Below are 27845 nucleotides of genomic sequence, written 5' to 3'. Positions count from 1 at the left end.
TCCTTATGCGATTTCTTCTCTCCCCCTGCAACTCTGATTTTTCCCAGCTTCCTCTCTTCTCCTAATCGGCCCTCCACCAATTTGGTATCAGTGCTGAAGGATCCATCATCCTTCCCCATCAGTCTCTCTCTACCCATTCTTCTTCATCTTCTCTATCCCTCTCTTCCGTTACTGTTCTGTGACCAGCAGCAGTGAAAAAAAAAAACTTGAACCACAAAACTCCATCCCATTCCAGCTGAAAACCCATCCCCATCTCCTCTGACCCCACTGAAACCCCAAACCCACCTTCCTTTTTCCCTTTTATCTCACTGTAACAGTAAATAAAAAAAAGGTTGAAACGCTACTGCATCCCAAAAACCTCCCGAAACCCCCTTCGATGTTCACTGAAAATCCACCCTGCTGTCTTCCTTTTCCCTCTTAAGTTTCCACCGAGAGAAAAAAAAGAAAGAAAGGGCGAGAGACAGGAAAAAAAGAAGACGAAAAGCTTCATACCTGGTTCAGACCATACCACTGCCGGCGAACAAAGCCTCTCAATTGCAGTTGATTCCACTAACCACTCTTCTGCGACCAGAACTCCTCAGAGAAACCAGTTCCGTGTGCATCGAAGTTGTGAAGCCCCTCTTTTTCTAGCAGCGGCTTCCTCCATTCTTCCTCTCTGGTTTGACAGAATCAGAATCCAAGTAGGAGGTGCAATTGGTAACCCCAAGCCAATACCCACGACTTCTCATTTTAAGTCCCATATTCCCTTTATTACCCCTGTTTAGTGCTTTGTTTTCCTTCTATTATCTTTCCTTTTTATTTCCTAAACTACCCCTCTTTCTCTTATATTCGTTTGTCCTTAGTTTTTCTTTTATTTTCAAGTGAGTCATTATCCTTCAATTTTATTATTCATCATACCCTTTCTCTAGTCTACCTTGTAACCCTTTAAGATTCCTTTAATTACAAACCTGGCCATGGACCCTTTTCTGTTCAAATTTAGAGTGCGATTGCCAAATGGAAAGCTTGCTATGTTGTTTATTGATGAAGGGCAAAGCCATAATTTTGTCTCACAATTTGTGGTAGAGATGTTAGCAAAGAACGACCAGATCATTATTCACTGTGAGGATTATGTATTTGTCAAATTTTCCATTTCTTACTATTGAGATGGAGCTCATTGTGAAGTATTTGATTCTCCTCGGCGTGTTATTAAATTGGGTCGTGAATGGCTAGAAGAACAAAAAGGCATCATTGATTGTGACGGAAACTTGTGCACTCTACATCCTTTCACGTGCCCCGAACATTCATTCTTCATGGGTTAGTTGATGATGTTTGTTCCAAGCCAAAAGAGGCAGCATCAGTGATACAGCCTCAACTAGAACAACCAATAGTGGCAACGAAAGATGAGCAGATCATGGATCAAGTAACGGCAGATTCCCATGTAGTGAAAGCTATTCCACATCATGAGTTCGTTCTTCCCCATGATTTTCCAGCCATGGATGCACCCCCCAAATCTTCATATTTTGAATTTTCTTCAAGTTACAAACATGGAACCTATAGCCCCCGCTCGTAAGCTTTTATTTCTACCATTCAACAAAAGTTGTCAACACCGAGGGGAATTGATGCAGATACACTACCTTGGACCAACCCAAACCCAATTGGGTATTCAGATGGAGATTAACTGGGTCCAGATTGAGTTTTTGGAACTTAGTAGGATTGTAGGAATTTATGTTATTTGGGGAAATAATGTCTTTTAGTTTATTTTATTGTATTCATTTTAGAAGTTAGCCACATAGGATATTTGGTTTCCCAATTGTTCTTAGTTTCCTAGTTAGAGAGTTGGTCTTTATTTTTAGGAGTCTTTTATTTCTCTTTATATATGATGTAATTCCCCATCGTTGGGGAGAGATTTTAAGAATGAATTGAGTAGCCTGAGGGCTGTGTGTGTGTGCACTCTTTCTCCCCCCTCCCTTCTTCTTATGTGATTTCTTCTCTCTCCTCCAAATCTGATATTTTTTCCAGCTTCCTCTCTTCTCCTAACTGGCCCTCCACCACCAAGTGGTCATGGGTTCGAGTCTGAAAACAGCCTCTCTGCATATGCAGCTGAGGAGTAAGTCTGCGTACATTATGACCCTCCCCAGACCCTATAGTGGTGGACTGGCGGTAGCCTCGTGCACTGGCCACTGGGTACACCCTTGATATTGTTGTTGGCAATCCTAATCCATCTAGTATTGGAGGGATCATTTTTGGAATTTTTTCTAGACTTTTTGGGTCCCATAGGAAGGGGAGACTCCAATAGTGCAGAGGTCAAAGTGTTCATCCAAGGGTTATTGTTCTATGGTACATAGCCTTTTTAGGTCCCATAGAAATGTTTTTCTAGCCTTTTTTGGGTCCCTTAACTGGGTTGCTTGTGGCTGTGTTCTTGTTTGACTGTGATTTGGTAGGATGAATGCCCCAGTTGGTTAAACAGTCCCTTTTGGACAAGTATGCAATTGCGTGTGCCCTTAATTCTCTTGTTGTTTATATGTTATTCAGATATTTAGGTTCTGTATGGTAACGTTCTTTTTTAGTGTTTTTAGTGTTTTTCCGCTTTTTTGGAACAGGGACACGCTAAAAACTGTATGGTATGTCCGGTTTATTTTTTGTTTTTTTGAGACGAACTGGGCACTTGGCACACTTTTAGCACACATTTGAGAAACACCAATTAGGTGTTTCTGCATGTGAGAAACGCTTCAGGAAAAATGTCGGAGAAACATAACGTTAACTTAAGTGAGTGAGGGCATTTTTGTCTTTTGGCAATCAAACATAACAAAACGACATTCTCTATCGATTCTCTATTATCTGGAGAACGAAGGTGAGAAGGCAGAAGAGCCGTTGTCCTTGGCGTTCTATACGAAGAGAAGGAGGACGACTACTGCAAATCTGGACGGCCGCTGCAACTCTTGACGACTTCTCCTGCCCTAAAAAAACTCTTGAGTCCTGATTTTTGTGTTCTTGGAGATTTCAAGGATTGGGGATTTCATTTTCCTTCGTCGATTGATGAAGAGGAGGTTCTGGTTCCACCTCCTAATCGATCTTTCGCGGCGGTGGTTGGTGGCTTCATCTATCACTGCTGAAAGATAAATCGAATTTGACGGACTTGCTGGTTCTTCTGTTGTTGGAAGCTTTACCTTCTTCTCCAAATCAATATCGGGTTCTGCCTTTGTCCTAAAATTATTGTCTGACCCATCTATTGGGCTCTTAAACAGGTCGGTAAGGTGGAGTCCTCTCGCAGTTCCATGCCATTTTAACGCCTTCTGGCATGGTTCCTGAAGGGGTGAAGAGATAAAACTCTCCACTTCTGTTTGGATTCATTCTCAGCTGCCAACGTTCTGTTGTTGTTTATGCCACTTCTAAGCCATCTTCGTTTACTTTGAAATCTCCTATCAGGAAGTGCTAATGGCGACTTTTGCTGTACGACATGTGATTGTCCCCCCTTTGTAGTAATCTTACTCTCCGACCCATCTTTTGGGCTCTTAAACAGGGTCAGTATGGTGGAGTTACTGGAGTCCTTACTTTCTCTTTCGAGTTGAGTTTCTATTTTCTTATTTTTCCTTGCACTTATTCAATTTTCTGATCAACAATTACATGTCTTTCTTGATATTGGTGACATATAGTGTTAAGACCAGTTTTCTTCCATCTTATTCTTATCATAACTCTCTCAATTTAGTTCAGTTTGTCCTCAGATTTCATAGCTAGCATTCTTTTATTTATATATTCTATTGATTTCGGAGATTAATTTGAAGTCTCAAACTTATACTTACTCATATCTAGTTTCTGCCCTGTTTCTCCTGCTGAAAGCCTCCAACCACAACACCTATTTGACACAGAATTTTGAGATTTTCTGCCATTAAATAGAACTGGTGATTAGGGCCACTTGATCAGATTTCCAGGGCTAATGGACCAGCCAGTCTCAGAGTTGTCAAAATCCTCTCCCAGAACACCCTCCAGTTTGTCATTATTAGTTTCCCTTACCTTCTCCTTACTTCTCTGTTTTCTTAGTTTATATTCAACAATAGTTGTTCTCAGTTTTCTTAGTTTATCTTCAAGCACATTCTGCTAGTTTGATTCTATTTCAGTCAACCAGTCAAGACCAAGTCAGTTCTCCACTATATTATTGTTCATTTGTTCTATTGTTTTGTAGAGATCCACGGATCCTCTCCTGTTAAGTTCCAAATCTAAGGATTGAGAGCACTGATGTACATGAAGATCATGTAGGATGCATTTAAACAATTTAAGTAGGTTTTACTTGTAATGTTTGCTTTTTTTTTTCTTTGGCTAAAAAATCCATAAGTATAAAAGCCATGTTGTGGATGGCAATTACGTAAATTTTGGTAAACAACAGAAACAATTCTGTTAAGTGCGACCCATACAGATTGTTTCTTCTAAATTTCATAAACGTTTTTTTTCCAGGGTTACCATACAGCATTTCAGGATCCAGAAACGTTAAAAAAACACAGAAACACATAAAAGTGTGTCGGACCCAAAAACACTAAAAAAAAACAGAAGCTTTACCATACAGAGCCTTAGTGGCTGTTTCTAGGGCTGACTGGCCATTGTAGTCCCTTTTTTGGATTTGTTTTTAGAGAAATTGTTAGAAATTTGGAAATTCCTTTTTGTATTGGGACTGGTGTTGGTTAAGCACTGGTTAAGCCCTATGCATTCCTTTAACCCCCTCCAATCCACCTGCTTCTTCCCCTATTTCACTTGATGGATTTGAAGTTCAGAAGCAGCCAATCTCCCGAATAGCTCAGCCATACGGGTTCATGATGGTGTTGGTGGATTCCCATTTCTCCCCCCAATCCAGCTGTTTTCCCTGGTTGTGTGTCTCCTTCCTTTTTGTTTCTTCTTTGCCTTCTACTTTCTATATTACATTTACTTTTCAACCCACCTCCTAGTCCTTGAGCCTAAAGCAGTCCCATTGAAGCCTTAGCACGCCCAGGATTAGTTTTTGACCCCTACTTAACAACTTCTGTTGGTACACTGTACACAACATGAAACATTTCAATCCTTAAATCTACCAGTCTGCTTCATGAAACCTTGGTCTTTGTCTATGTACTTACACCAGTCTAATCCTTCCATCTACCTTCATCCCCTCTGAACCCTCACCTTAATTTTGCTGTGAACCGTAATTTTCGCTTTGATCATTTTCTAAACCTAAACATCTCTATCTTTTCTCTCTTCCTCCCTCCCTCTCCTAATTTGTCTTTTCTTATTTTTATTCTAGGGTAAATTTCTAATGAACTACCTTTTAGCTTATTTATTTATGTTCTAGCTTCAATTGATATTACTGGTCCTGCAAATGGTTTTTATATCTTTGTTCAGGTTAAGTTCTGGCTATTTTTTCAGTCTTTTGTTCTTGTTTAAATTGGGAATTTATTTAATTTTTTATTTCTTTTTCTGTATCCAGATTGGGATTCTGGTCGTGGTGGTCATGGTGATGCTTCAAACTCAGGGAGTACACAAAGGTTTGGATTTGATGAGATGCTATTCAGTTCAGCAGGATAATATGGTTACAGTCAATGTTTGAAATTTCAACCGTTGGTGTGATTTTGAACCCTGCGGAAGCAGAAATATTTTGCCAACTTTGTCAGATTTTGCTCAAATTTCGAAAATTTCACCAATATTGGCAGAGTTTGAACTCTAGGCAAAGAGAAATATTTCGCTAATTTCTATGGTTTTTACTCGAAATTTCAAACATTGCTTACAGTTATTGACGTTTATGCGTAAAATTTATCTCAGCTTGATCTTTTCCTATAACCCGTTCCCCCCAAAAAAGTATTAGATCCTAAGAATATTTCATACATTAAATTGCTGTAATTTATTCTTAGGTCGACATTGACTTTATGTTGAAGTTGAGGTAAAGCATGAGGTGCTAAAATGCTCAGGATATTGCCATATGGTAACTTACCCTTTCCCACAAAGGTCCACATGGTAACCCTGTAGACTGAAGTTTGTGATTTGGTTGAACCAATGGCTTTGAAATTGGAAAACAATATCTAGTGGAAAAGGATTTCTGTAAAGTGAGAACTGCGCTATATATATATATATATGTTGAGGATAACTGTGTCCAGATTAATTAGATGTGGGATAATGATGCAAGAGCTGTTCCATGGGCCGGGCCGAACCCATTTGAGAACCCAAACCAAGATGAACCGTGTTCGATTGGGTCTTTGGGTTCAGTAGGATGTTTAGTTTATTTATTTATTAGGGTTTTTATTAGTTGTGATTTATCTTGTAATCTTCTATTTTAATTTTAATAGATTAATTAGTGATAAAATTGCATTAAGATTTTATTTCTGTTTTAGATTATGATTAGGAGTTTTATTTTCTTTAAATACTAGCTTGTAATAAATGAAAGATCAGATTGGATGAATTAAAATTTTGAGTTTGTTTATTGTTACCGGTGAGGTACAATGGCATAGCAATGATTGTGTGACCATCTTCTTCTCCCTCCTCTGAAACCTTCTCTTCCCTCCTCTGACATTTTCTTCTTCCTCCCTTTTATTTTCTATTATTCCCTTAACTACAGATGCCTTGTTCTGCCTAACGTGATTTGCAGCCCAGGTGTTGGCATCGATCTCTACTGCCTCTTGTCAGAACAGTTTGAGATTGTAAGGAAACATCCCTGCCACAGAAACGATTCACCCTACACAGTCTCGAGTCGATTTTTGCTCTATGTTGACAGTTATAACCAGAAATCAGATCTGGTTCTTGCTTACCGCTAGTGTAGTTGCAGGTTCTGCAACTTCTCTCTTCATGGGTGGGTTGGTGCGATATCTAGGGAGAGGTCGCTGTGGCGATTCGAACTCGCTGCAGGGACCTCTCATGAGGAAGCTTTACCGTAAAACCAAATTTCCCCTTTGCCGCTGTTCTATTTTCCAGAGGTAGGAGACGATCTCTCAGACCCCTCTTATTGTATTCTTTATTTCAACCTTTTCCCCCTTAGTTTCCCATAATACCCTTCCCTCATTAATCCTTCATATCCTTATCTTATCCTTATTTCCAAGTATACCCTTTTCCCTATCATACGAATTATCCGACTTAGTTTGTTTCCCTTGTTAGGTTGATTACCATTATTTAAAGTATTGTCACCTTTTATTATAAACTTCAATTTATTTATGGGTTTTGCCATCAATCCTTTTATTTGAGCCTTCTATTATTTGGGTGGACCCATAAGCGATCCGAGCCGGGTTTTCGGAACCCCGGATCTGCATCAGATAAGGGTTGTTACTGTGTTATGTCTCAGTCCTAGTCCTCATACCTTAATTTTCACCATTATTCTCATTATAAATAATAGTGGCCTCTGTCATATCTGACAAGACAAATTATTCTCTCTTTCTCTTTCTCAACTTGGTATTAGAGCACAATCCCTTTGGGAATTTTGAAAGTTTGCTGCTGCCACCGCCGAGGCTTCAGCCTCTTGGTTCAGCATGGTTGACTGAACATGTGTTAACGCATGTCACACCATGCTAACCATTGCTGACCACTGACCACCACCATGATACCTACTGGAAAAAGGAGTTATGTTACCTACTGGAAAGAGGAGTTATGGGATGCTGTGAAGCACACTTATGGTCAAACCAGTAACTATGCACAAATTTATGAGATTCGTCGCCAGGTTCTCCGACACTATACGATGAGAATTGTTTGTGTCTGCATATTACTTTGCCCTTGCTAGTTTATGGCAGCAACTGGACTTATATTACCCCGTTCCCATGACTTATACGACGTATGCCGCCATGTTTACCAAGGAACATGAAATGAAACGAATGTATGATTTCCTTACTGGTCTCAACCCGGAGTATGATTAAATTCGCATTCAGGTATTGAACAGAGGAACATTCCCTACTCTTCTTAAAGCTTATAATATGATTCACCAAGAGGATCATCGCTGTTTTGTCATGATGCCTCTTACTGTACCTACTTGGTCTGTTCTTGACACTGTGCCCTGCGCCCAACACAAAGTGGGTGAAATAACCGCTGTACCCTCATGGAAAGGCAGAATTTCCCCTGGGCATGGCAGTCATGTCGCCTGCCCTTGTGTCTAGGCGTAGGGGCATCCTACCACACACGCCTAGTTAGCATTCTCTTTCCCTTAAAGATATGTATGATGGTGCGGTGACAAGTGTAAGAACTGTCGGGACGGGGGGCTCAAGGTAGTGATTTCCAATTACAATTGGGTTACATCAAGGATAAACTTTAAGCCCTTATTTGTTTGCGCTTATCATGGATGATTTAACTAGAGACATTTAAGATGAGGTTCCTTGGTTTATACTTTTTGCCGATGATATTGTTTCAGTGGATCAGACTAAAGGAGGGATTAACTCCAAGTTACAGTTATGGAGATCAACCTTGGAATCAAAAGGTTTTAAGATAAGTAGAATGAAGACGGAGTATATGGTGTGTAATTTTGGTTGCAATAGGATAGATAATGAGGTGGTGAAAATTGATGAGAGGGAGATTCCGCAAAGTGATTATTTTAGGTATCTGGGCTCAATCATAAATAAAGAAGTGATATAGAGGATGATGTTTCACAGAGAATTAAAATAGGATTGATGAAGTGGAGTGGTGCATCCATAGTGTTGCGTGATCAGTGTGTTCCTTTAAAACTTAAAAGGAAAATTTTATACAACAGTCATACAACCGGCTATGGTGCAGAATGTTGGGCAGTTAGGAAGCATCCTATAGATAAATTGAGTGTAACGGAGATGAGGATGTTGATATGGATGAGTGGCAAAACTAGGAGGGATAAAGTAAGGAATGATCATATTAGAGCTGATTTGGGAGTAGCTCCAATATATGATTAGCTACGAGAAAGTCGTTTGAGGTGGCATGACCATGTTCGACGGAAGCTTTTGGATGCCCCAGTACGGAGAAGTGATTTGATTCTACATTGAAGGAACTAAAAGAGCCAGGGGCAGACCTAAATGGACCTTGGGGGAAGTGACGAGGAAAGACGTGTATAGCTTAGGCCTTGGATCAAGTATGGCCTCGAATAGAACTGATTGGAGAGCAATGATCAATGTAGCTGACTCCATTTAGTTGGGATAAAATTAAGTTTTTGTTTGTTCAAGGCCTTTGCCGTACCCACAAATTTGATTGATGAAGAAAGGCTGTTAGCTGCAACTTGGTTCTGTGGATTTCAGACCAGCTCTAGTGGATTCCAGAGTGTTAGGTTTTCTGGATTCTGTGGGATTCAGTAGCATGTTCTCTGCTGTCGATTCAGTAAGCAAATAAGGTGGGACTACTGATTATATCTTCTTCTGTCTCTCTTTTTTTCCTTCAATCCAGTTTAGTTTCTGAACTTTCTATTCCTGTGCACGGTTTATTACTTCTCTCTTTAGTTTCTGATTTATCAATCTATCAGTTATTCAGTTATGTTACTGCTGTTATTATCTTCAGTTTCTGTTCTGGTTTCCAACTCTGTTTCATCTGTTTTAAAAACTGGAACTTTCCCGTCAATTTCAGCATTTTTACTACTAGTCTACTTTCTTAAAAATAAAGTTTTCTGAATCTCAGTGCTATTTCGATTTCAATTTTAACACCAGGAAATCGAATTGAACTCCAGATTGGATTCTTGTTTTGAATTTAAGAATCCTAGTTTAAGTCCACTTCTTCAAACCTTATTTTCTGGTTCTGATTTGTTAAACCTGATCTCTGCTACTGTTTATAATTCCATATTACTGGTTATTTTTCGATTCAGATTGTTATTTGATTTAGCACAAACCTGCTAAATATATCAATTTACTATTCAATCTGGATTTTCAGTTTCCTAAACTGAGTAGAACTCAATTATATCTTGGCATTCCCACCATTGGATTACTGTCAAACTTCATTGGTTGTTTTCTCTGTTGTGTCTTCATTTGCTTGCCTCCTTCCAGCCTAGAATGCGTACAAACTAGAAACTAACTGCTAGAAGCTCACCCTTCGGGTGTTGCTTCCAGCGCGGGAGGCCAAGCTTTCTGCCAGACATCCCGGCCTGAGAGCCCTGTTCGCCTTTGGTACTTCAGTATCTCTTCAAAAAGAAAAGTGACACCATTTGATCAGACTTCTGTTCTCATCTGAACTGTCTTTACTTTGTTACTAAAGTTTCTCTAATCTGGTTTAGGTTCCAACCATCCTCTGATTCTGGCTTTTATTTAGGGATGTAAACGGAACGGATCGGATCCGGATATTCCCTGGTTGAATACGGATACCTCTAAACAGATTCGCATGGATTTGGATGCGGTTTGAATTCAGATTTTCGACCATCTGTGTACATCTCTGCCTTGTGTAACCCAGACCTTCCTCTCCCTAGCGGATACAATTCACTCTCAATCCATGTCTCTTAGATCATGATTCTCTTTTCCTCATATTTTAGAACCTGTTGAATCTTCAAAAACCCTCAAGATCATTATTTACTTAATTTTTTGTTATTAACTATTCGGATTTTTTCCCAGATATCTCTAAACGAATGCGGATGCCCCTAAATGGATATGGATGCAGATCGGATTTGGATTTTTTTTTATCCATTTACATCCTTAATTTTATTGAGGCTTTCTAAACCCTAACCCTCATGTACTAGAATACCTCATTACAAATCTCTGCATTATGATCTTGTAGAAAAGTATATGCACCAGTAACAGGTTTCCAAATCATAGAATTTTTCAAATGTCCCTCTTGCAGTGACATACTGTGAAAGTCTCTATGTTGATGTACACATCCATCTTTGGAACTAATGTAATTGTCTGTGGGTACTCTTGCCTACAAATATATTCACATTTTAGGCATTTCTTGGATGGATTCTTTCAAATAAAAACATTTTCCAAATCATAGAATTTTTCAAATGTTCCTCTTGGAGTGACATAATGTGAAAGTCTGTATGTTGATGTACACATCCATCTTTGTTTGTCGGTACTCTTGCCTACAAATATATTCACATTTTAGGCATTTCTTGGATGGATTCTTTCAAATAAAAACATTTTCCTAAGCTCAGAAATTAGGGGGATGGGGGGCTGGAGTTTGGAGAAAAATAATGCAAAAGAAAATGATCACATTATTGTTTGGTCTAGAAATTTTTATTCGCTTTAGTGTACCTAGTATTTATCTATTTCGAAAAGTAATCACCTCAGCATATTGATGCTTTATTCTTATTTTTGGTCTTTCTTGATTCAATTCTTCTTTTCCCAAATAAATTCGAAGACATTTATCTTAGTCATATTGATTTAACAATATGACCCAGTGAGTAAACTATGGCAGGGAAGGCTTCATGTCATATAAACAATTTATTCAAGAGCTTGAAGATGATATACTGCCAGCTGAAGCTGAGCGCCGGTATGTAATGGGAATTTCTTAATTGCTGTGGGTATCGATTAGTTGATTACCAGATTCTGCATCTTAATGCAACAACATTTTTTTAATAGCCTATGGACTGTTAGCATATAGTCACATATTCCTTTAATAATATAGGTATCAAGAGTACAGATCGGAGTATATTTCAACCCAGAAACGTGCATACTTTGATGCTCATAAGGATGAGGATTGGTATGTTTGCTATTTTATTATTTGATACTTCTAATATTTTCTTTTATGTACTTTTCTTTTTCTCTTATGTTGATTTCTCTCTCTCTCTCTCTCTCTCTCTCTCTCTTTTTATGTGGCATAGGCTGAGAGACAAGTACCATCCAACAAACTTACTATCAGTCATAGAAAGGTGTGCCTCTACATTGGGAAAGAATAGTAAGCCTGGATGAATTTCATTTGGCATGTTCATTCCAATTCTGGTTATATGGCTATATGTATGGGGTTGAAGAAATGATTAGTTCTGAATGATGCTTTTCATGTGGAAATGAACTATTCATTAAGTTATCTTGTGTAATTAATATTCTTTTTGTCCATCTGCTACATCTTTCTAGGAGGAATGAAAATGCTCGGAAAATCATAAAGGACTTCTTGTTAGATTTGCAGAGTGGAACATTGGACCTGTAAGTTCTCCTCGGTTTTTATATCTATGTATCCAGGGCCCTAGAGCCAACTAACTCTATTGCCTATACCATTGTTAAAAGAATGAGTTTGCCTGGTTCTACATTCATTTTTTTTATTGTTCCCTTTCTACCCTGCCCAACCTAAAGTGACACATGCTTATGTTGGCTCCTAGCAATTACATGTTCACATTTTTTTATTATCTTATATTATATTATATCATTATAATATCAATAATACCCTTCTAAAATATAATACCTAACATATCCTCCTTCAAAAATCATAACTTCATGTGAAGCACGTGCCTTTAACAAGATTTTATGATGCAGCGGTCCAGGTATCAATGTTGCATCATCCAATAAATCAGGACAAGCAAGTGATCCTAACTCTGAGGATGAAGCAGATGCTGGTGGCAAACGAAGGCGACATGGCAGGGGGCCAGCTAAAGAAAATGATCTTTTGGCTGCTCCAAAAGCTCACCCAGTCAGCTCTGAACCTAGACGAATTCAAGCTGATATTGAACAGGCATTGGCTCTTGTACGGAAACTTGACAGAGAAAAAGGGATTGAAGAAAATATTTTATGCACAGCTGATAATGACAAAATGGATGGGGAGAAATCACATGGTGGATCTATGGGCCCAATTATAATTATTAGGGGTTTAACTTCTGTCAAGGGCCTTGAGGGGATTGAGCTTTTGGATACACTCCTTACTTATCTCTGGCGCATCCATGGCTTGGATTACTACGGCATGACCGAGACAAATGAAGCTAAAGGTCTTCGGCATGTAAGGACAGAAGGCAAGAGCCAGGATGAAACAAGTGCTGCTGGAGCTGAGTGGGAGAATAAACACGACTCATTTTGGCAAGGAAGGTTGCAGGGTCAGGATCCATTGGAAATAATGACAGCCAAGGAGAAGATAGATGCAGCTGCCGTTGAAGCTTTGGATCCATGTGTTAGAAAAATAAGGGATGAGAAGTATGGGTGGAAGTATGGCTGTGGAGCAAAAGGTTGCACAAAGCTTTTTCATGCTGCAGAGTTTGTGTATAAGCATCTGAGGCTGAAACACCCAGAGCTTGTGATGGAGTTGACTGCAAAAGTGCGTGAAGATTTGTATTTCCAGAATTACATGAAGTACGGGTTTGAGCTTCTCTTCTTTTTCTGTCACATTGTTGTGCATCTTTGTATTTGTACCCATCAATGACTGCCTTATTTTCATTGCAGTGATGTAGATGCACCTGGTGGACAACCTGTCATGCAGCAACCTCAGTTGGTATGATTTCTTTGGATCACTAACTCGGACGCATGCATGTACATGTACTGGATATACATATACAAGTAAATGGTCATCTGTGTGTGTATGGAACTATCCTTTAATGTGCTTTTAATTCTAATACATGCTATAATCATATGATACTTAAAATGGAAGCAATATGTTAGGTACTAAGGTACCATATGAGGTCGTATAAAAAAAAGGGTACCATATGAGGCATGTTATTTTTGTGAAATTTTTTCTGTTAAGTGTTTCCCAAGTATTTATTATTTATGGTCACAAAAGGAGATAGGGATCCCAGATTGTCTTGTTGAAGCATGCCACATATTAATGGCTTGTTTTTTTCCTTTTTTATTATTATTATTTTTTTTATTAATGTTGTGATTCGTCTGTTCATTATGAGGACTGATAGGGTGAAATTTTGAGCTAATGTGATTCAGTGGAGAACGCTACCAGTTTTGACTCAATATGCCACTTGTCATGATTATTCTTGCATCGCAAATGTTAAGGGCATCAAGGTTCAGCCATTTAGAGGAGCCTAAAATTTGATTGGGCCTGACATGAGTACAAATAATACAGGACTGGTGATGGAGGGGGTTGGTTAGGATGAACCTTAGGTTCAGATTACACACCCCTTTTAACAAGATCCCAAATTAAACCCAAAACAGAAATAGGTCAACAATAGGGGCAAAGTCAACCTTTATGGATGAAGGTCAAATTTTGACCAAGGTTCACACCAATAGACTAACCAAACCCCAAAATACTGTTATGTTCTAACGGTTAGATTGTAAACCATAGGTGTTTCCAGAATTAGCAAGTAAGGTTCCTATATCTAGTACTTAAATTCAGTGCCTCAATAACTCTGATGGATACCAAATTCTGGCTGAAAACAGTAAGACAATAGTAGAACATGTTCCCAAAAGATAATGTGTAACCAAATGGCTGGATTGAGGTCGATCAACAAAGAACCAAATCTGGAAATTAAATTCAACAGAATTGGAAGATTTATTATATCCCCAAATCAGAGGGGTTCTGATCCTCTTAATATTCAGGTCAAGGGACACTATTGGATACCTCTGTAATATCCCAAAATAGGATGGGAATCTGAGGGTCAGATTCCTTAACACAGTGAATTTTGGTTTAACCAAACTCAAGCCAAAACAATCTCCAGCAAGCTTGATAAGTAACAGATGAATTAGCATGCACTCGAAGAAGAAAAACAGATAATAGAAGGGAAGAATGTAACCTTTGGCTTCCCACCAGCATTCCTGGATCAGAAGCACACTGATCCCAAGGATTTCCCACCCTTAACTGAGTCCCTTACAAACTTGTATAGAAGACTCAAACACTTCTGCCTGTCGACGAATGCGTGCTCCGATGGTAGTAGTGTTGAATGAACGGCAGGGACTCATCCCAGACCGGGTGAGAGGAGCTGAGTTGTCGAGCAGGTCCCACACCCTCGCACCCTCTCTTTTTCTCTCTTTTCTCTCACGGGACAGTTTCAGTCGCTGGATAGCATCCTTACCTGATGTCTGAAGTCCGAAGATCTAGTTACATTTGAAATCCAGTTTTATATTTCAGAAAGAAAGTATCACCGTATTTTTATTGGTTCCTTAAAAGTTTTTCTGTCATATATCTCTTGAAACTTATAAGGGCTTTTCAATTGTTGCTATTGTGCCTAACGATGCTAAGTTCTCTATGACTGATGATTTTTCTTACTTGAATATACTTTTTTGATCTTTCTCCCTTGATACATGTCTTTGATATGTTCCTTGGTTTTTGGTTCTTATTTGGTTGTGTGTTTTCCTTTTTTTTAGAAGGAGAAGTTGCCGCCACCGCGTAGGGCTGGTTTAGAGAATCGATTGAGGGATGATCGTGGAAACCGTAGAGAGCATGACAGGGCTGATATTAATGGTGATGAAAGATATGATAGGGCTGAGAATTCGCCATCCCGTGATTTCCAGTCCAATGCTGGTGGCCTGGAAGGGGGAAATCCTGATGAACCAATGTATGATGTTTATGGTGGACAAGGCATGCGAGCTGCTCCCCCTTTTCCTTCGGATATACCCCCTCCACCACCAGTATTGATGCCTGTACCTGGTGCTGGGTATGTTTTCTCGTAATTCCATTTGTTCTCTTCTGTTTTATGCTTTGGAGCTAACTTTTTATTTGTTTTTAAGCTTATGTTCATGGTTGCTGTTGCAGCCCCTTAGGACCTTTTGTTCCTGCACCACCTGAAGTTGCAATGCGGATGTTGAGGGAGCAAGGTGGACCTTCTCCTTATGAAGGTAGTGGTAGGAAGGGGCGATCTGGTCCACAGGTAGGTGGACCAGCTCCTATTCTTGCCATGTCTCCTGCTTTCAGGCAGGACCCTCGTCGCATTCGGAGGTAAGTTATGACACTAATGGTGGTCAAGACCTTTTTTTTCCCTGGGTTTCTTTTACTTTATGTTGAAAATATCATTGATCGCCACAAGGTCTTGTTCCCTTCACTATCTGTTTTTAGTGTTCAACTTAACTTACGTAGACCTGATCGATTTACTGAACCAGAACCAACAGGCTAAAACCAAACTGGACTAAATATCTATTTGTCTAGTTTTGGTCTGAGCTTTAAGAAAATTAGTGTGGATTTTGGTTTGGTTTTGGTTTGGACTCTGAACTGAATTAGACTGACTATGGACCGATTTATGTGTTCTGTTTAGGGGTCTAGGTTTTCACTCACTATTCACTCTATTAGGCCATTGATTCCAGTGGCCTTAAATTTCACAGATTCTTGGGCTAATTTTACCATGGGCCATAACATGGGCTTATTATGAACTTTCTCTTGGGACCAATTACGGAGTGAGTCCCGAAACCAATTAAAGATCAGACCAGACTGATCTATTTGAGTTTTGGTTTTGGTTCTAGCAAGTACGGCTGATTAGCTAATCGGTTCGGTTTCAGTCCTGGTCAGATTTTCTTATACTTGCAATGGAACCAAAATGAAACAGATTGGTTGAGACTTCCTTTCAATGTTGAATAGTTTGTAAGATAAGTAAATAAGGTTGTCCTCCTATTCTGTGAGCTTGGGTGGTCTTTGTTTTGGTTGACTAGTTCACTTAGAAGTCTTGAACCTTTTAGGCTAGTGACTGATGGGAATCCTAGGGGAAAAGAAAGGAAAGAGGTAGCACAGAACACTTAGACAGTGTGTGTGTACACGGGGTTACTAGACTGGCTGGACACATCTTACTTGATATTTTCTCTTAATTAGAGTTCTAGCATGAAGAGTGGTTCCAAGTATTAGTATGTGTACTCCTTAATAAAATTCTGTGTGCTGAGAGCTTTCATGTGACATGCAACTAATTTATCTAGAGCTCCGCTACTCTCTCTTCTCTCTGTAGCTGTGTGGGTTGTGGACTCTTGGTTGAGGTTGGGGGATTCCTAGTGCAATGGTGAAATGGTGATCTTCTTTATCCTTCTCACTTTTATATGATTTGCCACTTGCAGTAGCTACACCAATGCCCACCCTGACATTGAAATACCTTTTCTTTATTTTCACCATCCTTAATTTTCCTCCTTCGTCCATAAAACCTGCCTAATCAAGCATTCAATAACCCCTTTAGCATACTTGAATGAGTATCACAAGAGTCATTGACATTGAATGTGTTTACAAAGGAAAATTTACCTCATCATTGTTGACGTCATTGCTGTGACAAAGCGTTGACTCAACAACCAGAACCTGTGAAGAAGAAGAGAAGAGAAGAACAGTGGAGATGAGGAGAGAGGGTGAACACGATAGGAATGGAATGGAATGGTATGGAATGCCTCTATCGTGGGCAGCCTCTCCCTTGCATTAATCAAGCATCCAACTCTTAGTAGGTTTAGTAGGAAACCTACTAAGAGTCTAATTACAACCAAAGACTAACTAAAGTAAATATCAATGTCTAACTAAGAGTCTAATTACGACCAAAGACTAACTAAAGTAAATATCAATGTCTTACTTAGACTATGACTCAGACTTAGACTTAGACTTCTCCCTCTCTCGTCTTAACACTAACTCTCCAGTCTCCCTGATGCAGGTTCCTCATAGAAATTGGCTTATTTCTTTAGAAATAGGCCTAGGGTTGGGTTATATACATGTCGAGCCTTTGTCCCCAAGGGTTTTCTATGTATTAGGTCACTTTAATGAGCCTAAACTAGGGGTATATAAATTGCATACGGGATTAGTCCAATATTTAGTTTATTTTTATGTTATTTAATTGAACCGGTTCAAATTGGTTGCATCCAATTGGTTCAATTTAAGTGATCATGTGACTTGGTTAAGTGGTCATGTGACAACTTAAGTGGTCATGTGATCTAAGGTGGGTTGGATTAGGACTCTATAAGTCCAGCCATGTTTTGAGTCTATTTCTTTTAGTATTTTAGTTTCCTAGTCAGTTTAAGTTATCCAATAGGTTAGGGATAGGGTTAGGCATTTCCTTTTTAGTGTCTAAGTCTATTTTTGAGTCTTTTATATAAGTTTGTAAGGGAGGCCAGCATTGAATACGAATTTGATTAATAAAAAATATTGTTTTGCTATTGTCTTTACTGCAGCTGCTTCTCTCTTCAGAGACTGTCTTGTGTGTCATATCAAGACCCCCCCTTGTGAGTAATATCATGGTTGAAGGACTGGAATCCCCAGTGACTCCTTGCATCTTGTAGATCGGGAGGTCCTCTCTTAGCTTTTCTTCAATCTGCTACTGTTGGAGATCAGTGTTAATTCAAGTAAGTGGTTTTATAATTCTGCAATTTCATTCCTCTTCTTAATCCTCCACTTAACCCTAATCGATTCCCATAATCCTAGCCTTACTCTAAAATCTGTCCAGCCTTATCCCTCCACTCGATCTCAGTTGCAGCCTAATCTGTCCATCAAAACCCTAAATCCAATTCTGCCCTAAATTGCAGAATTTCGTAATTCATCCAAACCCTAACTTCTTTATACCAAAATAACCCCCTAGACCTGCCCATTAATACCCTATAAACCCCTTTCCCAATATCCAACCCTAATCCTGGTTTTACCCTAAACAGCCCACATCTATAAACAATTACAGAATTCTGATCTTACCTGGCTCCTATTAGGCCTTACCTATATAGGACTACATTAAATTAGTATCAGAGCTATGGCGGAGGGAAGCTCTAACCAAGCCTCGGAAGATCCACCTCCATTCGTTTTTAAGACCCGAGTTCGTCTACCTAATGGGAGTACAACCATATTAATTGTTGATGAGAGGCGATGTAACAACATTATTTCACAATCTGTGGTGGATATGTTATCTCAGTCAGGAGAGATTTGCATCATGCCTACAGGTCAAGTCTTTGTTGAATTTGAGTGTTCCTCATATTCTGACGGTGCTTGGTGTAAGCGGGTACCATCTCCAAGGAGCGTTATTGCAGTAGGTTGTAATTGGTTGGACGAGCGACAAGGTTGGATTGAACCTGAAAACAACTCATGTGTCGTACCTGATCGACACCGTCTATACAGTTTGTTTACTCTAAAAGGGTTATAACCAAAGGTGACCACATCGACTTTACAGCCACAGGGATTGCCGAACATGTCAACTCAAACGCAAGTGGCATCGACTGTGTTTGAAATTTCACCAATGGATGTACCAACAGAAGATTCTATTAAGGCAGTTTGTGTTGAAGAGATTCAAGAACCGATAGCTAAAGAAATTCAAGTAGACCAAGCTGCACCAGTAGTTGAGATCATAATTGAGAAGCTCGGCCATCAAATTGATGTGGAGGTCCAAAACACAATTGTAGAAGATTCTACTGAAGAGGTATACATTGAAGAGAACAAAGTAGACAAAGCTGAAACAGTAGAAGATGAAAAGTTGATTGAGAGCATTCCAAAGGAAACAATGACCTTCAAGATGCTGTTCTTGAAGAGGTGGAGCTTGTGTCTCATGCATTAGATGAGAAGGTTGCTAACGCTGAAGGCTCTATGGACGAGACATTGACAGTTGCTACTGATTCAAAAAAAGAACACATAGAGTTTGTTATGCCACCATGGTTCTTCGAAGAGAAAGCTACACGCATTGAAGACTTTATCCCCAATGGTCCTGCCTCATCGGAATTTTTTTTGGGGATGGTCAAAGCTGCTGATCACATGTTGATTCCCCCCCATCACTGCAAAATTCGAGGACGAATTTTTTCAAGATGGGGAGAGTTGATGCAGGTTCCTCATAGAAATTGGCTTATTTCTTTAGAAATAGGCCTAGGGTTGGGTTATATACATGTCGAGCCTTTGTTCCCAAGGGTTTTCTATGTATTAGGCCACTTTAATGAGCCTAAACTAGGGGTATATAGGTTGCATACGGGATTAGCCCAATACTTGGTTTATTTTTATGTTTTTTAATTGAATCGGTTCAAATTGGTTGCATCAAATTGGTTCAATTTAAGTGATCATGTGACTTGGTTAAGTGGTCATGTGACAACTTAAGTGGTCATGTGATATAAGTTAGGCTGGATTAGGACTCTATAAGTCCAACCATGTTTTGAGTCTATTTCCTTTAGTATTATAGTTTCCTAGTCAGTTTAAGTTACCCAATAGGTTAGGGATAGGGTTAGACCTTTCCTTTTTAGTGTCTAAGTCTATTTTTGAGTCTTCTATATAAGTTTGTAAGGGAGGTCAGCATTGAATACGAATTTGATTAATTAAAAATATTGTTTTGCTGCTGTCTTTGCTGTTGTTGCTTCTCTCTTCAGAGACTGTCTTGTGTGTCATATCAAGACCCCCTCCTTGTGAGTAATATCAAGGTTGAAGGACTGGAGTCCCCAGTGACTCCTTGCATCTTGTAGTTTGGGAGGTCCTCTCTTAGCTTTTCTTCAATCTGCTACTGTTGGAGATCAGTGTTAATTCAAGTAAATGGTTTTATAATTTTGCAATTTCATTCTTCTTAATCCTCCACTTAACCCTAATCGATTCCCATAACCCTAGCCTCACTCTAAAATCTGTCCAGCCTTATCCCTCCACTCGATCTCAGTGCAGCCCAATCTGTCCATCAAAACCCTAAATCCAATTCTACCCTAAATTGCAGAATTTCGTAATTCATCCAAACCTTAACTTCTTTATACCAAAATAACCCCCTAGACCTGCCCATTAATACCCTATAAACCCCTTTCCCAATATCCAACCATAATTCTAGTTTTACCCTAAACAGCCCACATCTGTAAACAGTTACAGAATTCTGATCTTACCTGGCTCCTATTAGGCATTCAACCTTGATTAAATTGGTATCAGAGCTATGGCGGAGGGAAGCTCCAACCAAGCCTCGAAAGACACACCTCCATTCGTTTTTAATACCCGAGTTTGTCTACCTAATGGGAGCACAACCATATTAATTGTTGATGAGAGACGACGTAACAACATTATTTCACAATCCGTGGTGGATATGTTGTCCCAGTCAGGAGAGATTTGCATCATGCCTACATGTCAAGTCTTTGTTGAATTTGAGTGTTCCTCATACTCTGACGGTGCTTGGTGTAAGCCGCTGCCATCTCCAAGGAGCGTTATTGTAGTAGGTTGTAATTGGTTGGACGAGCGACAAGGTTGGATTGAACCTAAAAACAACTCGTGTGTCCTACCTGATCGACACCGTCTATATCATTTGTTTACTCTAAAAGGGTTACAACCAAAAGTGACCACATCGACTGTACAACCACAGGGACTGTTGAACATGTCAACTCAAACGCAAGTGGCAGTACTCCCCCTCACATTACAATATTCGACAGTTGCCATTGAATGTGTTCATAAGAGTCAGTGTTGTATCAGTCTTGATGTCTAGAAGTTGTTGGACACAGGTGCATTTTCTCCTCTGAAGTATCTAGATAACATTGTTTTTAGAAACCAAAATTCAATTATTATGCTACACCTATTACATGGAAAATGGAATGTGGTAGTTGGGGGGGGGGGGGGGTTGGTGTACCAGCTATCATGTTCCTTTCCTTTTCCCAGGAGGCTATATATGCGCAGCAATTTGTGTAGAAAACCTAAGACCTGTAACCAGTAACTTTAGAGAGAAGAAAAGAGAGAAGAGAAGATGGAAGTTGTAAAATACTTGAATTAATTAATTGATAGGTAAGTCCCTCTATTTATAATAGAGGAGAAATTGCAAATAGACTAAACTAGGCGATGTGGGACTAAAACCCACTTAGCCGACATAAACTTAATAATATAAGAAGAATAAAACTACCACCAAAAAGACCAGAATACCCCCACAATATTCTGGAGTACATATTCCAACACTCCCCCTCAAGCTGGATTATACAAATAAGTAAAGAAAGAAGATCCAGCTTGAACTAAAGAAAAAAGAACTCCTAATAATGCTAACACTCCCCCTCAAGTTGGTGCATACAAGGCACTAATGCCCAACTTGAACAAAAAAGGAAAAAACCAAGTTGTAGTAGAATCCAGCTTCAAGACAAATGCAGCTCCCAAATAAACCTTCAAGAACTCGAAAAAATAGATCTTCAAAACTTGGACAGGCATGATCAGCAAACCGGGACTGGAATGTCTTCCAAAAAGGCAGTTTTCAACGATCTTCAATAGCTATCCAGTGATGAATCTCAGATTGTCATAGTGACATAGAATCTTGAAGTGAAATAACTGGAGCAGCAAGCAGCGAAATCAAACTGAATCAGGCAGCGGAAAAAACTGTATCAACCCAATTGAAACTCCTCAAATAGGCAACAACCAAATATCTTCAATACTCTTCAATACTTCAATCTCCCCCTTACGGCAAACTCAACCCAATAACAAAGTAGATACCCATTGGCAATGGTGAAAACTCTGATCTTCTATGTTTTGCACGTAGTGTTCCTGCGAGTTCTGCTTCTACAATGTCTGTAGGTGTACTGTACCTAATCCCCCCCTCACGTGTAGTACACGTGGACATAAGAGAGATGATGTAAGAAATGGGGCAAAAACATAATATTCCAGAATTTTCCAAGTGGTGCTAAGGGTAATGAAAAAAAGGAAGAAATGGCAAATGAGTGAATACCATTGACTTCCAAAGGAGTTATGGGTATATGCCAAATGTATAGGATATGAAGGGAATTAGAATTATAGAAAGGGAACGGTGTTGGAAAAAAAGGATGGCATGGCTGCAATTTGGTGAAAATCCACTTTTAAATACAATCCAAGCCAAAGGGCAAACTGGTAATAAACCAGAATATTCAAGGATCAATTGGGTAGTCAAATAGGGGAGTGTATTAAAAAGTAATGGCAGTTCCGTAAATAACCAGAATTTTGCAAGGGCCTTTTGGTAAACAAAAAGCAATGGGATGCAACAAGTAAAATAATGCCTATGGAGAGTGGCAATTTGGTAAATAACCAGAATTTTCAAGGGGTAATTGGCAAATAAAGAAGTAAGGGGACATGAAGGGAATTTAGAGTAAAATAAGGACAAAGGTAAATAAGAGAAGATGATAAGGGCATGAAAGGAAACTTAAAGGAATAAAATAAGACTTTAGGAATAAAGTAACTAAAAGGAAACCCATTGTGAAACATTCATCGACTTCCTCAAGCAACCACCAAACCGTTAAAGCAGGATCTCAAGGGTTTCGATAACAGGGGGGAAAATCAGCCAAAAGCGATAGAAACTACAAGAACATCTGCAAACGACAAGCAGCCAACAGAACTGGTAGATCGAGATGGATCGAGACGCAGCTGGTCTTCAAATTTATTTATTTTTTAAATTTTCAGCAAATTGATAGCATCAATCGAAGAAAAACCAGCAACTGATTCAGTCTACCAGAGAGAGCAGCAGGGTAACAAGGGGCTTGAATCAGCCCAAAAGAGTGGATCGAAGACCCACCGTGAACAGTATTAAGTAATCCTCAAGAGAGGAGTAGAGCCGTATGGCAGAAAAAAAAATTGCAGCAACTCAATGGTGGTAAAACAGAGACAAACCAAGCTATATGTCTGCAACCTGCAAACGATTCAGCAAAGCGATACCCAGTTGAACCTAGCGGAACAACCAATGGTAGTAACAGACTTGCAGAAGCAAAATAAAAAATAAACAGCGGCAGCAAACGAGAAGCAGCGGCAGCCATAGTCACAGAACTAATGAACCATCAGCAGTCTAGTTTGATTTAAACAACACCAACGAAAACCATCTTCTCCAACAGAATCATTCTATGTTTGTGGCTCAAAAGCAGAGCAAACGAAACGCAAACAACAGATATATATATGCAGCGGTAACATTGGCTGCTCACCATAACGGAGACCTTTAAATGACGCTCAAAACTGCAAACCAAGAAGAGAATCAATCACTGGTTACAACAGCTCTGATACCATGTAGAAAACCTAGGACCTGTAACCAGTAACTTTAGAGAGAAGAAAAGAGAGAAGAGAAGATGGAAGTTGTAAAATACTTGAATTAATTAATTGATAGGTAAGCAAATAGAGGGGAAATTACAAATAGACTAAACTAGGCGATGTGGGACTAAAACCCACAAACCGACATAAACTTAATAATATAAGAAGAATAAAACTACCCCCAAAAAGACCAGAATACCCCCACAGTATTCTGGAGTACATATTCCAACAATTTGTGTGCCCCTCTTTTCTGTTTGGTTGCATCTGGTTGCAAGGGAAATAAAGGTAAGGGAAGTGAAATTAAATAAAAAACTAAAATGGAAACTTTTGTATTCGTTACCTAACCTGTTTGAGTAACTAACTCCAAATCATTCCGTATCTGGTTGTTAAATTTTACTTTAGTACCAAATCCTGTTGTTTAAAAAAGGAAATAAAGATTACATGTTAAGTATACTTAATAAATATTGTAAGGGTTTTGAGGAGTTCACCTAGTCGTGATTACAAAAATGGGAAAAAAAAGAAGAAAGTAAAATCCTTTTTCTTAAACCAATTTCACTTCCTTTATCTTCTTTTTACTTGCAACCAGATTACTATATCCTTCAGGAAAAGAATAAATGCATCGTTACTGTGTCGTTTAAGGCAACAGTAGATTACTACTTTGCCACTGTTGAAATTTGAGTGAGTGGAAAATTTAATGTCTATTCTTGGCCAGAAACTGTTAGCCTTCACTTGATTCAGTCCAACAAGAGAAAAATCCTGTACTTTTTTTTTGCTGCACTTACATGTTCATTTATTTTGGTTGTGCAGTTATCAGGATCTTGATGCCCCCGAAGACGAAGTCACAGTGATAGACTACCGGAGTTTGTAGGTGTTGTCTTTTTCAATTTTGTGATTATTCCATCCACTCTGGAGTTTCAGCAAGTGGGAAAGGCAACCGTTCCTCTTCAGGTCTCTGCTGCCGGTGACTGTTCTTGAAGGGGAAAAGTTACTCCACTCCAGGTCTGCAAGCGATGGCCGTGGTGAAACCACAATAATTGTTATGGAAGCCTTTCTCCTCTCTTGTACTATATAAATCTAATGCACTGTTAATGCAATCTGTTTTTCCCTCTTGATTGGGTTTCCGGAATGGTTACCTTTCTTGGCCACTGTAATTGGAAATTGTCACATGGTTCTGAGAACTTGGTATTAATGGTTTTGCCCTACCTTACTGTCTGGGATTTGAAGCCAGATAGATGGTTACACTCAGTACTGTTGAATTCCTATTTGACAATTGTCCCTTGCAACTGTCATTGAAATGCTCATCAGTTTAGTGAAAATTGTGCTTAACAAGATCTTGGTGCGGCTTTTACTGATCTTCCTTGGCAGAGGCAGCAAGCTAATTTGCATCCATTCTAACTGGTGGGTCATCAACTGATTTAGTCGACACACAAACGCTTCCTTATGCCTCTTTTTTAACTCTTGAAAACAATTCATTTTATCTTTTTTTTTTCAAATTTGGAAACGACCAGAACCACACGTATTGACAGTACTTGCATTAAGATATGCTAGATAACTGTAAGCAAGGTCTAGGAGGGAGGAATGGCAAAATTAATATTTGCCAATTATTGGGCTACCTATTTCTTGTTAAACTAAAAGGCATCACCAATCACCTCAAACAATGGAATTATAACGTCTTTGGTCTCTCCTGCCCATTGTCAAACAATCGCACTTCGACCTTCAGCATGCCTTAGAAATCTCTGCACCTTCAGAGGGAAGTTTCCTTAAAATTAATTACACAGCAAAGTAAAAGGGACTGGTTGGGGCTCAGGAACTGTTCTAGATGCAGCGATATGGACATCTATACGTCCATGAGGGAGACCGAAACACCAAATAGTATCATTCCATTGTCAAAAGTAATTTCGTTCGGGAATTCCTTTTTCTTAAAGATGAAGGAAACAAACAAAATTAATGACCCCTCGTTTCCTCATCCTTTGCATTTCATTTTTATAAAATGGGTAAAGTACACGTAGCCTCCTATAATGCACCTAATTTTCTTCGTACCCCCGTAAGCGACTCAATATTCCACGTACCACCCCTGCTTTACACCCCAAATGCCAGATAGGTCCAATCCGTTAAATACCACCATTAGATGCCAAAATTTTGACCATTTTACCTTTTGCTCTATTTTCTTAAATCTAAAGACTTAATTACCCTCACTTATTTGTTGCCCTAAACTAATTGAAAATGATCATATTACCCTTTGTTTATTTTTATAAATAAAAAGACCTAATTGCCTTCATTTATGTATTACCCTAACCTAATTTGAAAAGACTATTTTACCCATAAATACTTGTTCCTAAAAACCCCAAAATGCCCTCATCTTCTCCAAATCACCATCTTCTTTTACATACCCACCACCCCCACCGCCATCACCACCACTGCCACGCACCATTGGCTTTGGGTTCTAAGACAAATGAGAGAAACAGAGAGCAGCAGAGTGAGGGAGTAAAAGAAAAAAGGAGCACTAAGACGAGAAAGCTCGAAGCTTCCCTGAGCCGGGGTAGAAGACTCTCGTCTGACATCGTCTTCTTCTTCTCCACTTCTCCTTCTTTTATTTTGATTTCTTTTCTTACCATCTCCATCGCATTTCTGAGACCTACCAAATCCATTTGTTTTTTGTTTTCCCATCTTTAAACCCCAATCTCCAATACCCTATTCTCCCTTCTCCATCTAAAAACCCATCTCCGAGAGATGAAATCCCTCTTCTAATCTCCACCGAACCCACTCCTTTATCTTCAATTCCTATTTTCTAGTTTTTATTCCATATCAAACCCCACCCATCTCTTTTCTCTTTCCACTCAACCAAACCCAAATCCAACACCGGAAACCTTTTTTATTTTCTCTTTGATTACCCCAATCCCATAGCCAGAACTCCATCGTCCCATCTTCTCCCTTCTCTCATATTCTTCACCCCTTTTTTATTTTAAGTATTAATATGTCTGTAATAATCCTCAGTCGCTGTTACTTGAAATTTCTGCAATCGAACGTGGGTCTCCATTCATCTTCTCAGCAACAGTGTTCTTCGTCTCAGTGATCGGTTGTTGCAAGTGTCGGATCGAAAAGAAGCAGGCTTGCAGGGTTCCAGATTTTATTCAAAAAAGGGTTCCCTTCAGTTCACGGCGGCAGCGGCGGCGTAGGCAGCGGCGATTATCGAATGTCAATTGTATATTGTCGAGTTGGGTGGCAGTGGTGGTGGTGGTGGTGGTGGTGGTGGGTATGTAAAAGAAGATGATGATTTGGGGAAGATGAGCGTATTTTGGGATTTTTAGGAACAAATATTTAGGGGTAAAATAGTCTTTTCAAATTAGGTTAGGGTAATACATAAATGAGGGCAATTAGGTCTTTTCATTTATAAAAATAAAATAAAAGGTAAAATGGTCATTTTCAATTAGTTTAGGGCAACAAATAAGTAAAGGTAATTAGGTCTTTTCAGATTTAAGAAAATGGAGCAAAGGGTAAAATGGTCAAGATTTTGGCATCTAACGGTGGTATTTAACGGATTGGACCTATCTGGCATTTGGGGTGTAAAGCAGGGGTGGTACGTGAAATATTGAAAGATGGTATGTGGAATATTGAGCCGCTTAGGGGGTACGAGGAACATTGAGTGCATTATAAGGGGGTACGTGTACTTTACCCTTATAAAATCACACAACATCCAACCCTCTCGACCCCCATTTTGTTGAAAGTGTTTTCACCCCTGTTATCTCACCCTCTAATCTTTTTGAGAGCCTTACTTGCTTACCTAGTGACGAAGAGATTAATCACTCCATCTTCAATTTGGGGGCTTTCAAAGCTCCTGGTATGGATGGATTTCTAGCCTTCTTTTACCAACATGGTTGGGAAACATCAAACCCGACATCATCGCCTTTATCCTAAAAAAAGACCATGCTTCTCTATTAGAGGATTTTCATCCCCTTAGTTTTTGCAATGTTTCCTGTAAGATTATTGTCAAAATTATTGTGAATAGACTGAAATTATTCCTCATCACTTTCATCTCTCCCTTTTAGACGGCCTTTGTAAAAAGGACACAGATATCAGACAACAACATCATTGCTAAAAAGAATTTTCCATTTCCTTGTGAAGAAGCACAAAAAAAAAAAAAAAAGAAAAAAAAAAAAAGAAAAAGAAAAAAGGGTTGGTTGTTGACATGTCGAAAGTCTATGATATATTTGAATTCCTAGGCTTTAATGATCTATGGTGTGATTGATCTGTAAACT

General features: G+C 39.2%; 1 protein-coding gene across 2 annotated transcripts in view; it reads left to right on the top strand.

Annotated features, from left to right (window-relative positions):
* LOC122655834 (serrate RNA effector molecule-like) overlaps positions 1 to 24485 on the top strand; it is a 39266-nt gene extending 14781 nt beyond the window's left edge. For both annotated transcript variants that reach the window (XM_043850195.1, XM_043850194.1), the window contains exons 3-12: positions 5426 to 5483; positions 11257 to 11331; positions 11467 to 11541; positions 11663 to 11710; positions 11913 to 11981; positions 12309 to 13112; positions 13203 to 13251; positions 15069 to 15358; positions 15457 to 15639; positions 24397 to 24485. In XM_043850195.1, coding sequence (XP_043706130.1) covers positions 5426 to 5483; positions 11257 to 11331; positions 11467 to 11541; positions 11663 to 11710; positions 11913 to 11981; positions 12309 to 13112; positions 13203 to 13251; positions 15069 to 15358; positions 15457 to 15639; positions 24397 to 24457 — 1712 coding nt within the window. In that variant the 3' untranslated portion in view covers positions 24458 to 24485. The remainder of the gene's footprint in view (positions 1 to 5425; positions 5484 to 11256; positions 11332 to 11466; positions 11542 to 11662; positions 11711 to 11912; positions 11982 to 12308; positions 13113 to 13202; positions 13252 to 15068; positions 15359 to 15456; positions 15640 to 24396) is intronic.
* Positions 24486 to 27845: the final 3360 nt, after the last annotated feature.

This window comes from Telopea speciosissima, chromosome 3 (genome assembly GCF_018873765.1).
Source record: "Telopea speciosissima isolate NSW1024214 ecotype Mountain lineage chromosome 3, Tspe_v1, whole genome shotgun sequence".
Taxonomy (NCBI): domain Eukaryota; kingdom Viridiplantae; phylum Streptophyta; class Magnoliopsida; order Proteales; family Proteaceae; genus Telopea; species Telopea speciosissima.
The sequence above is the reverse complement of the archived record's forward strand: the minus strand, read 5'-3'. Positions and strand labels throughout refer to the sequence as shown.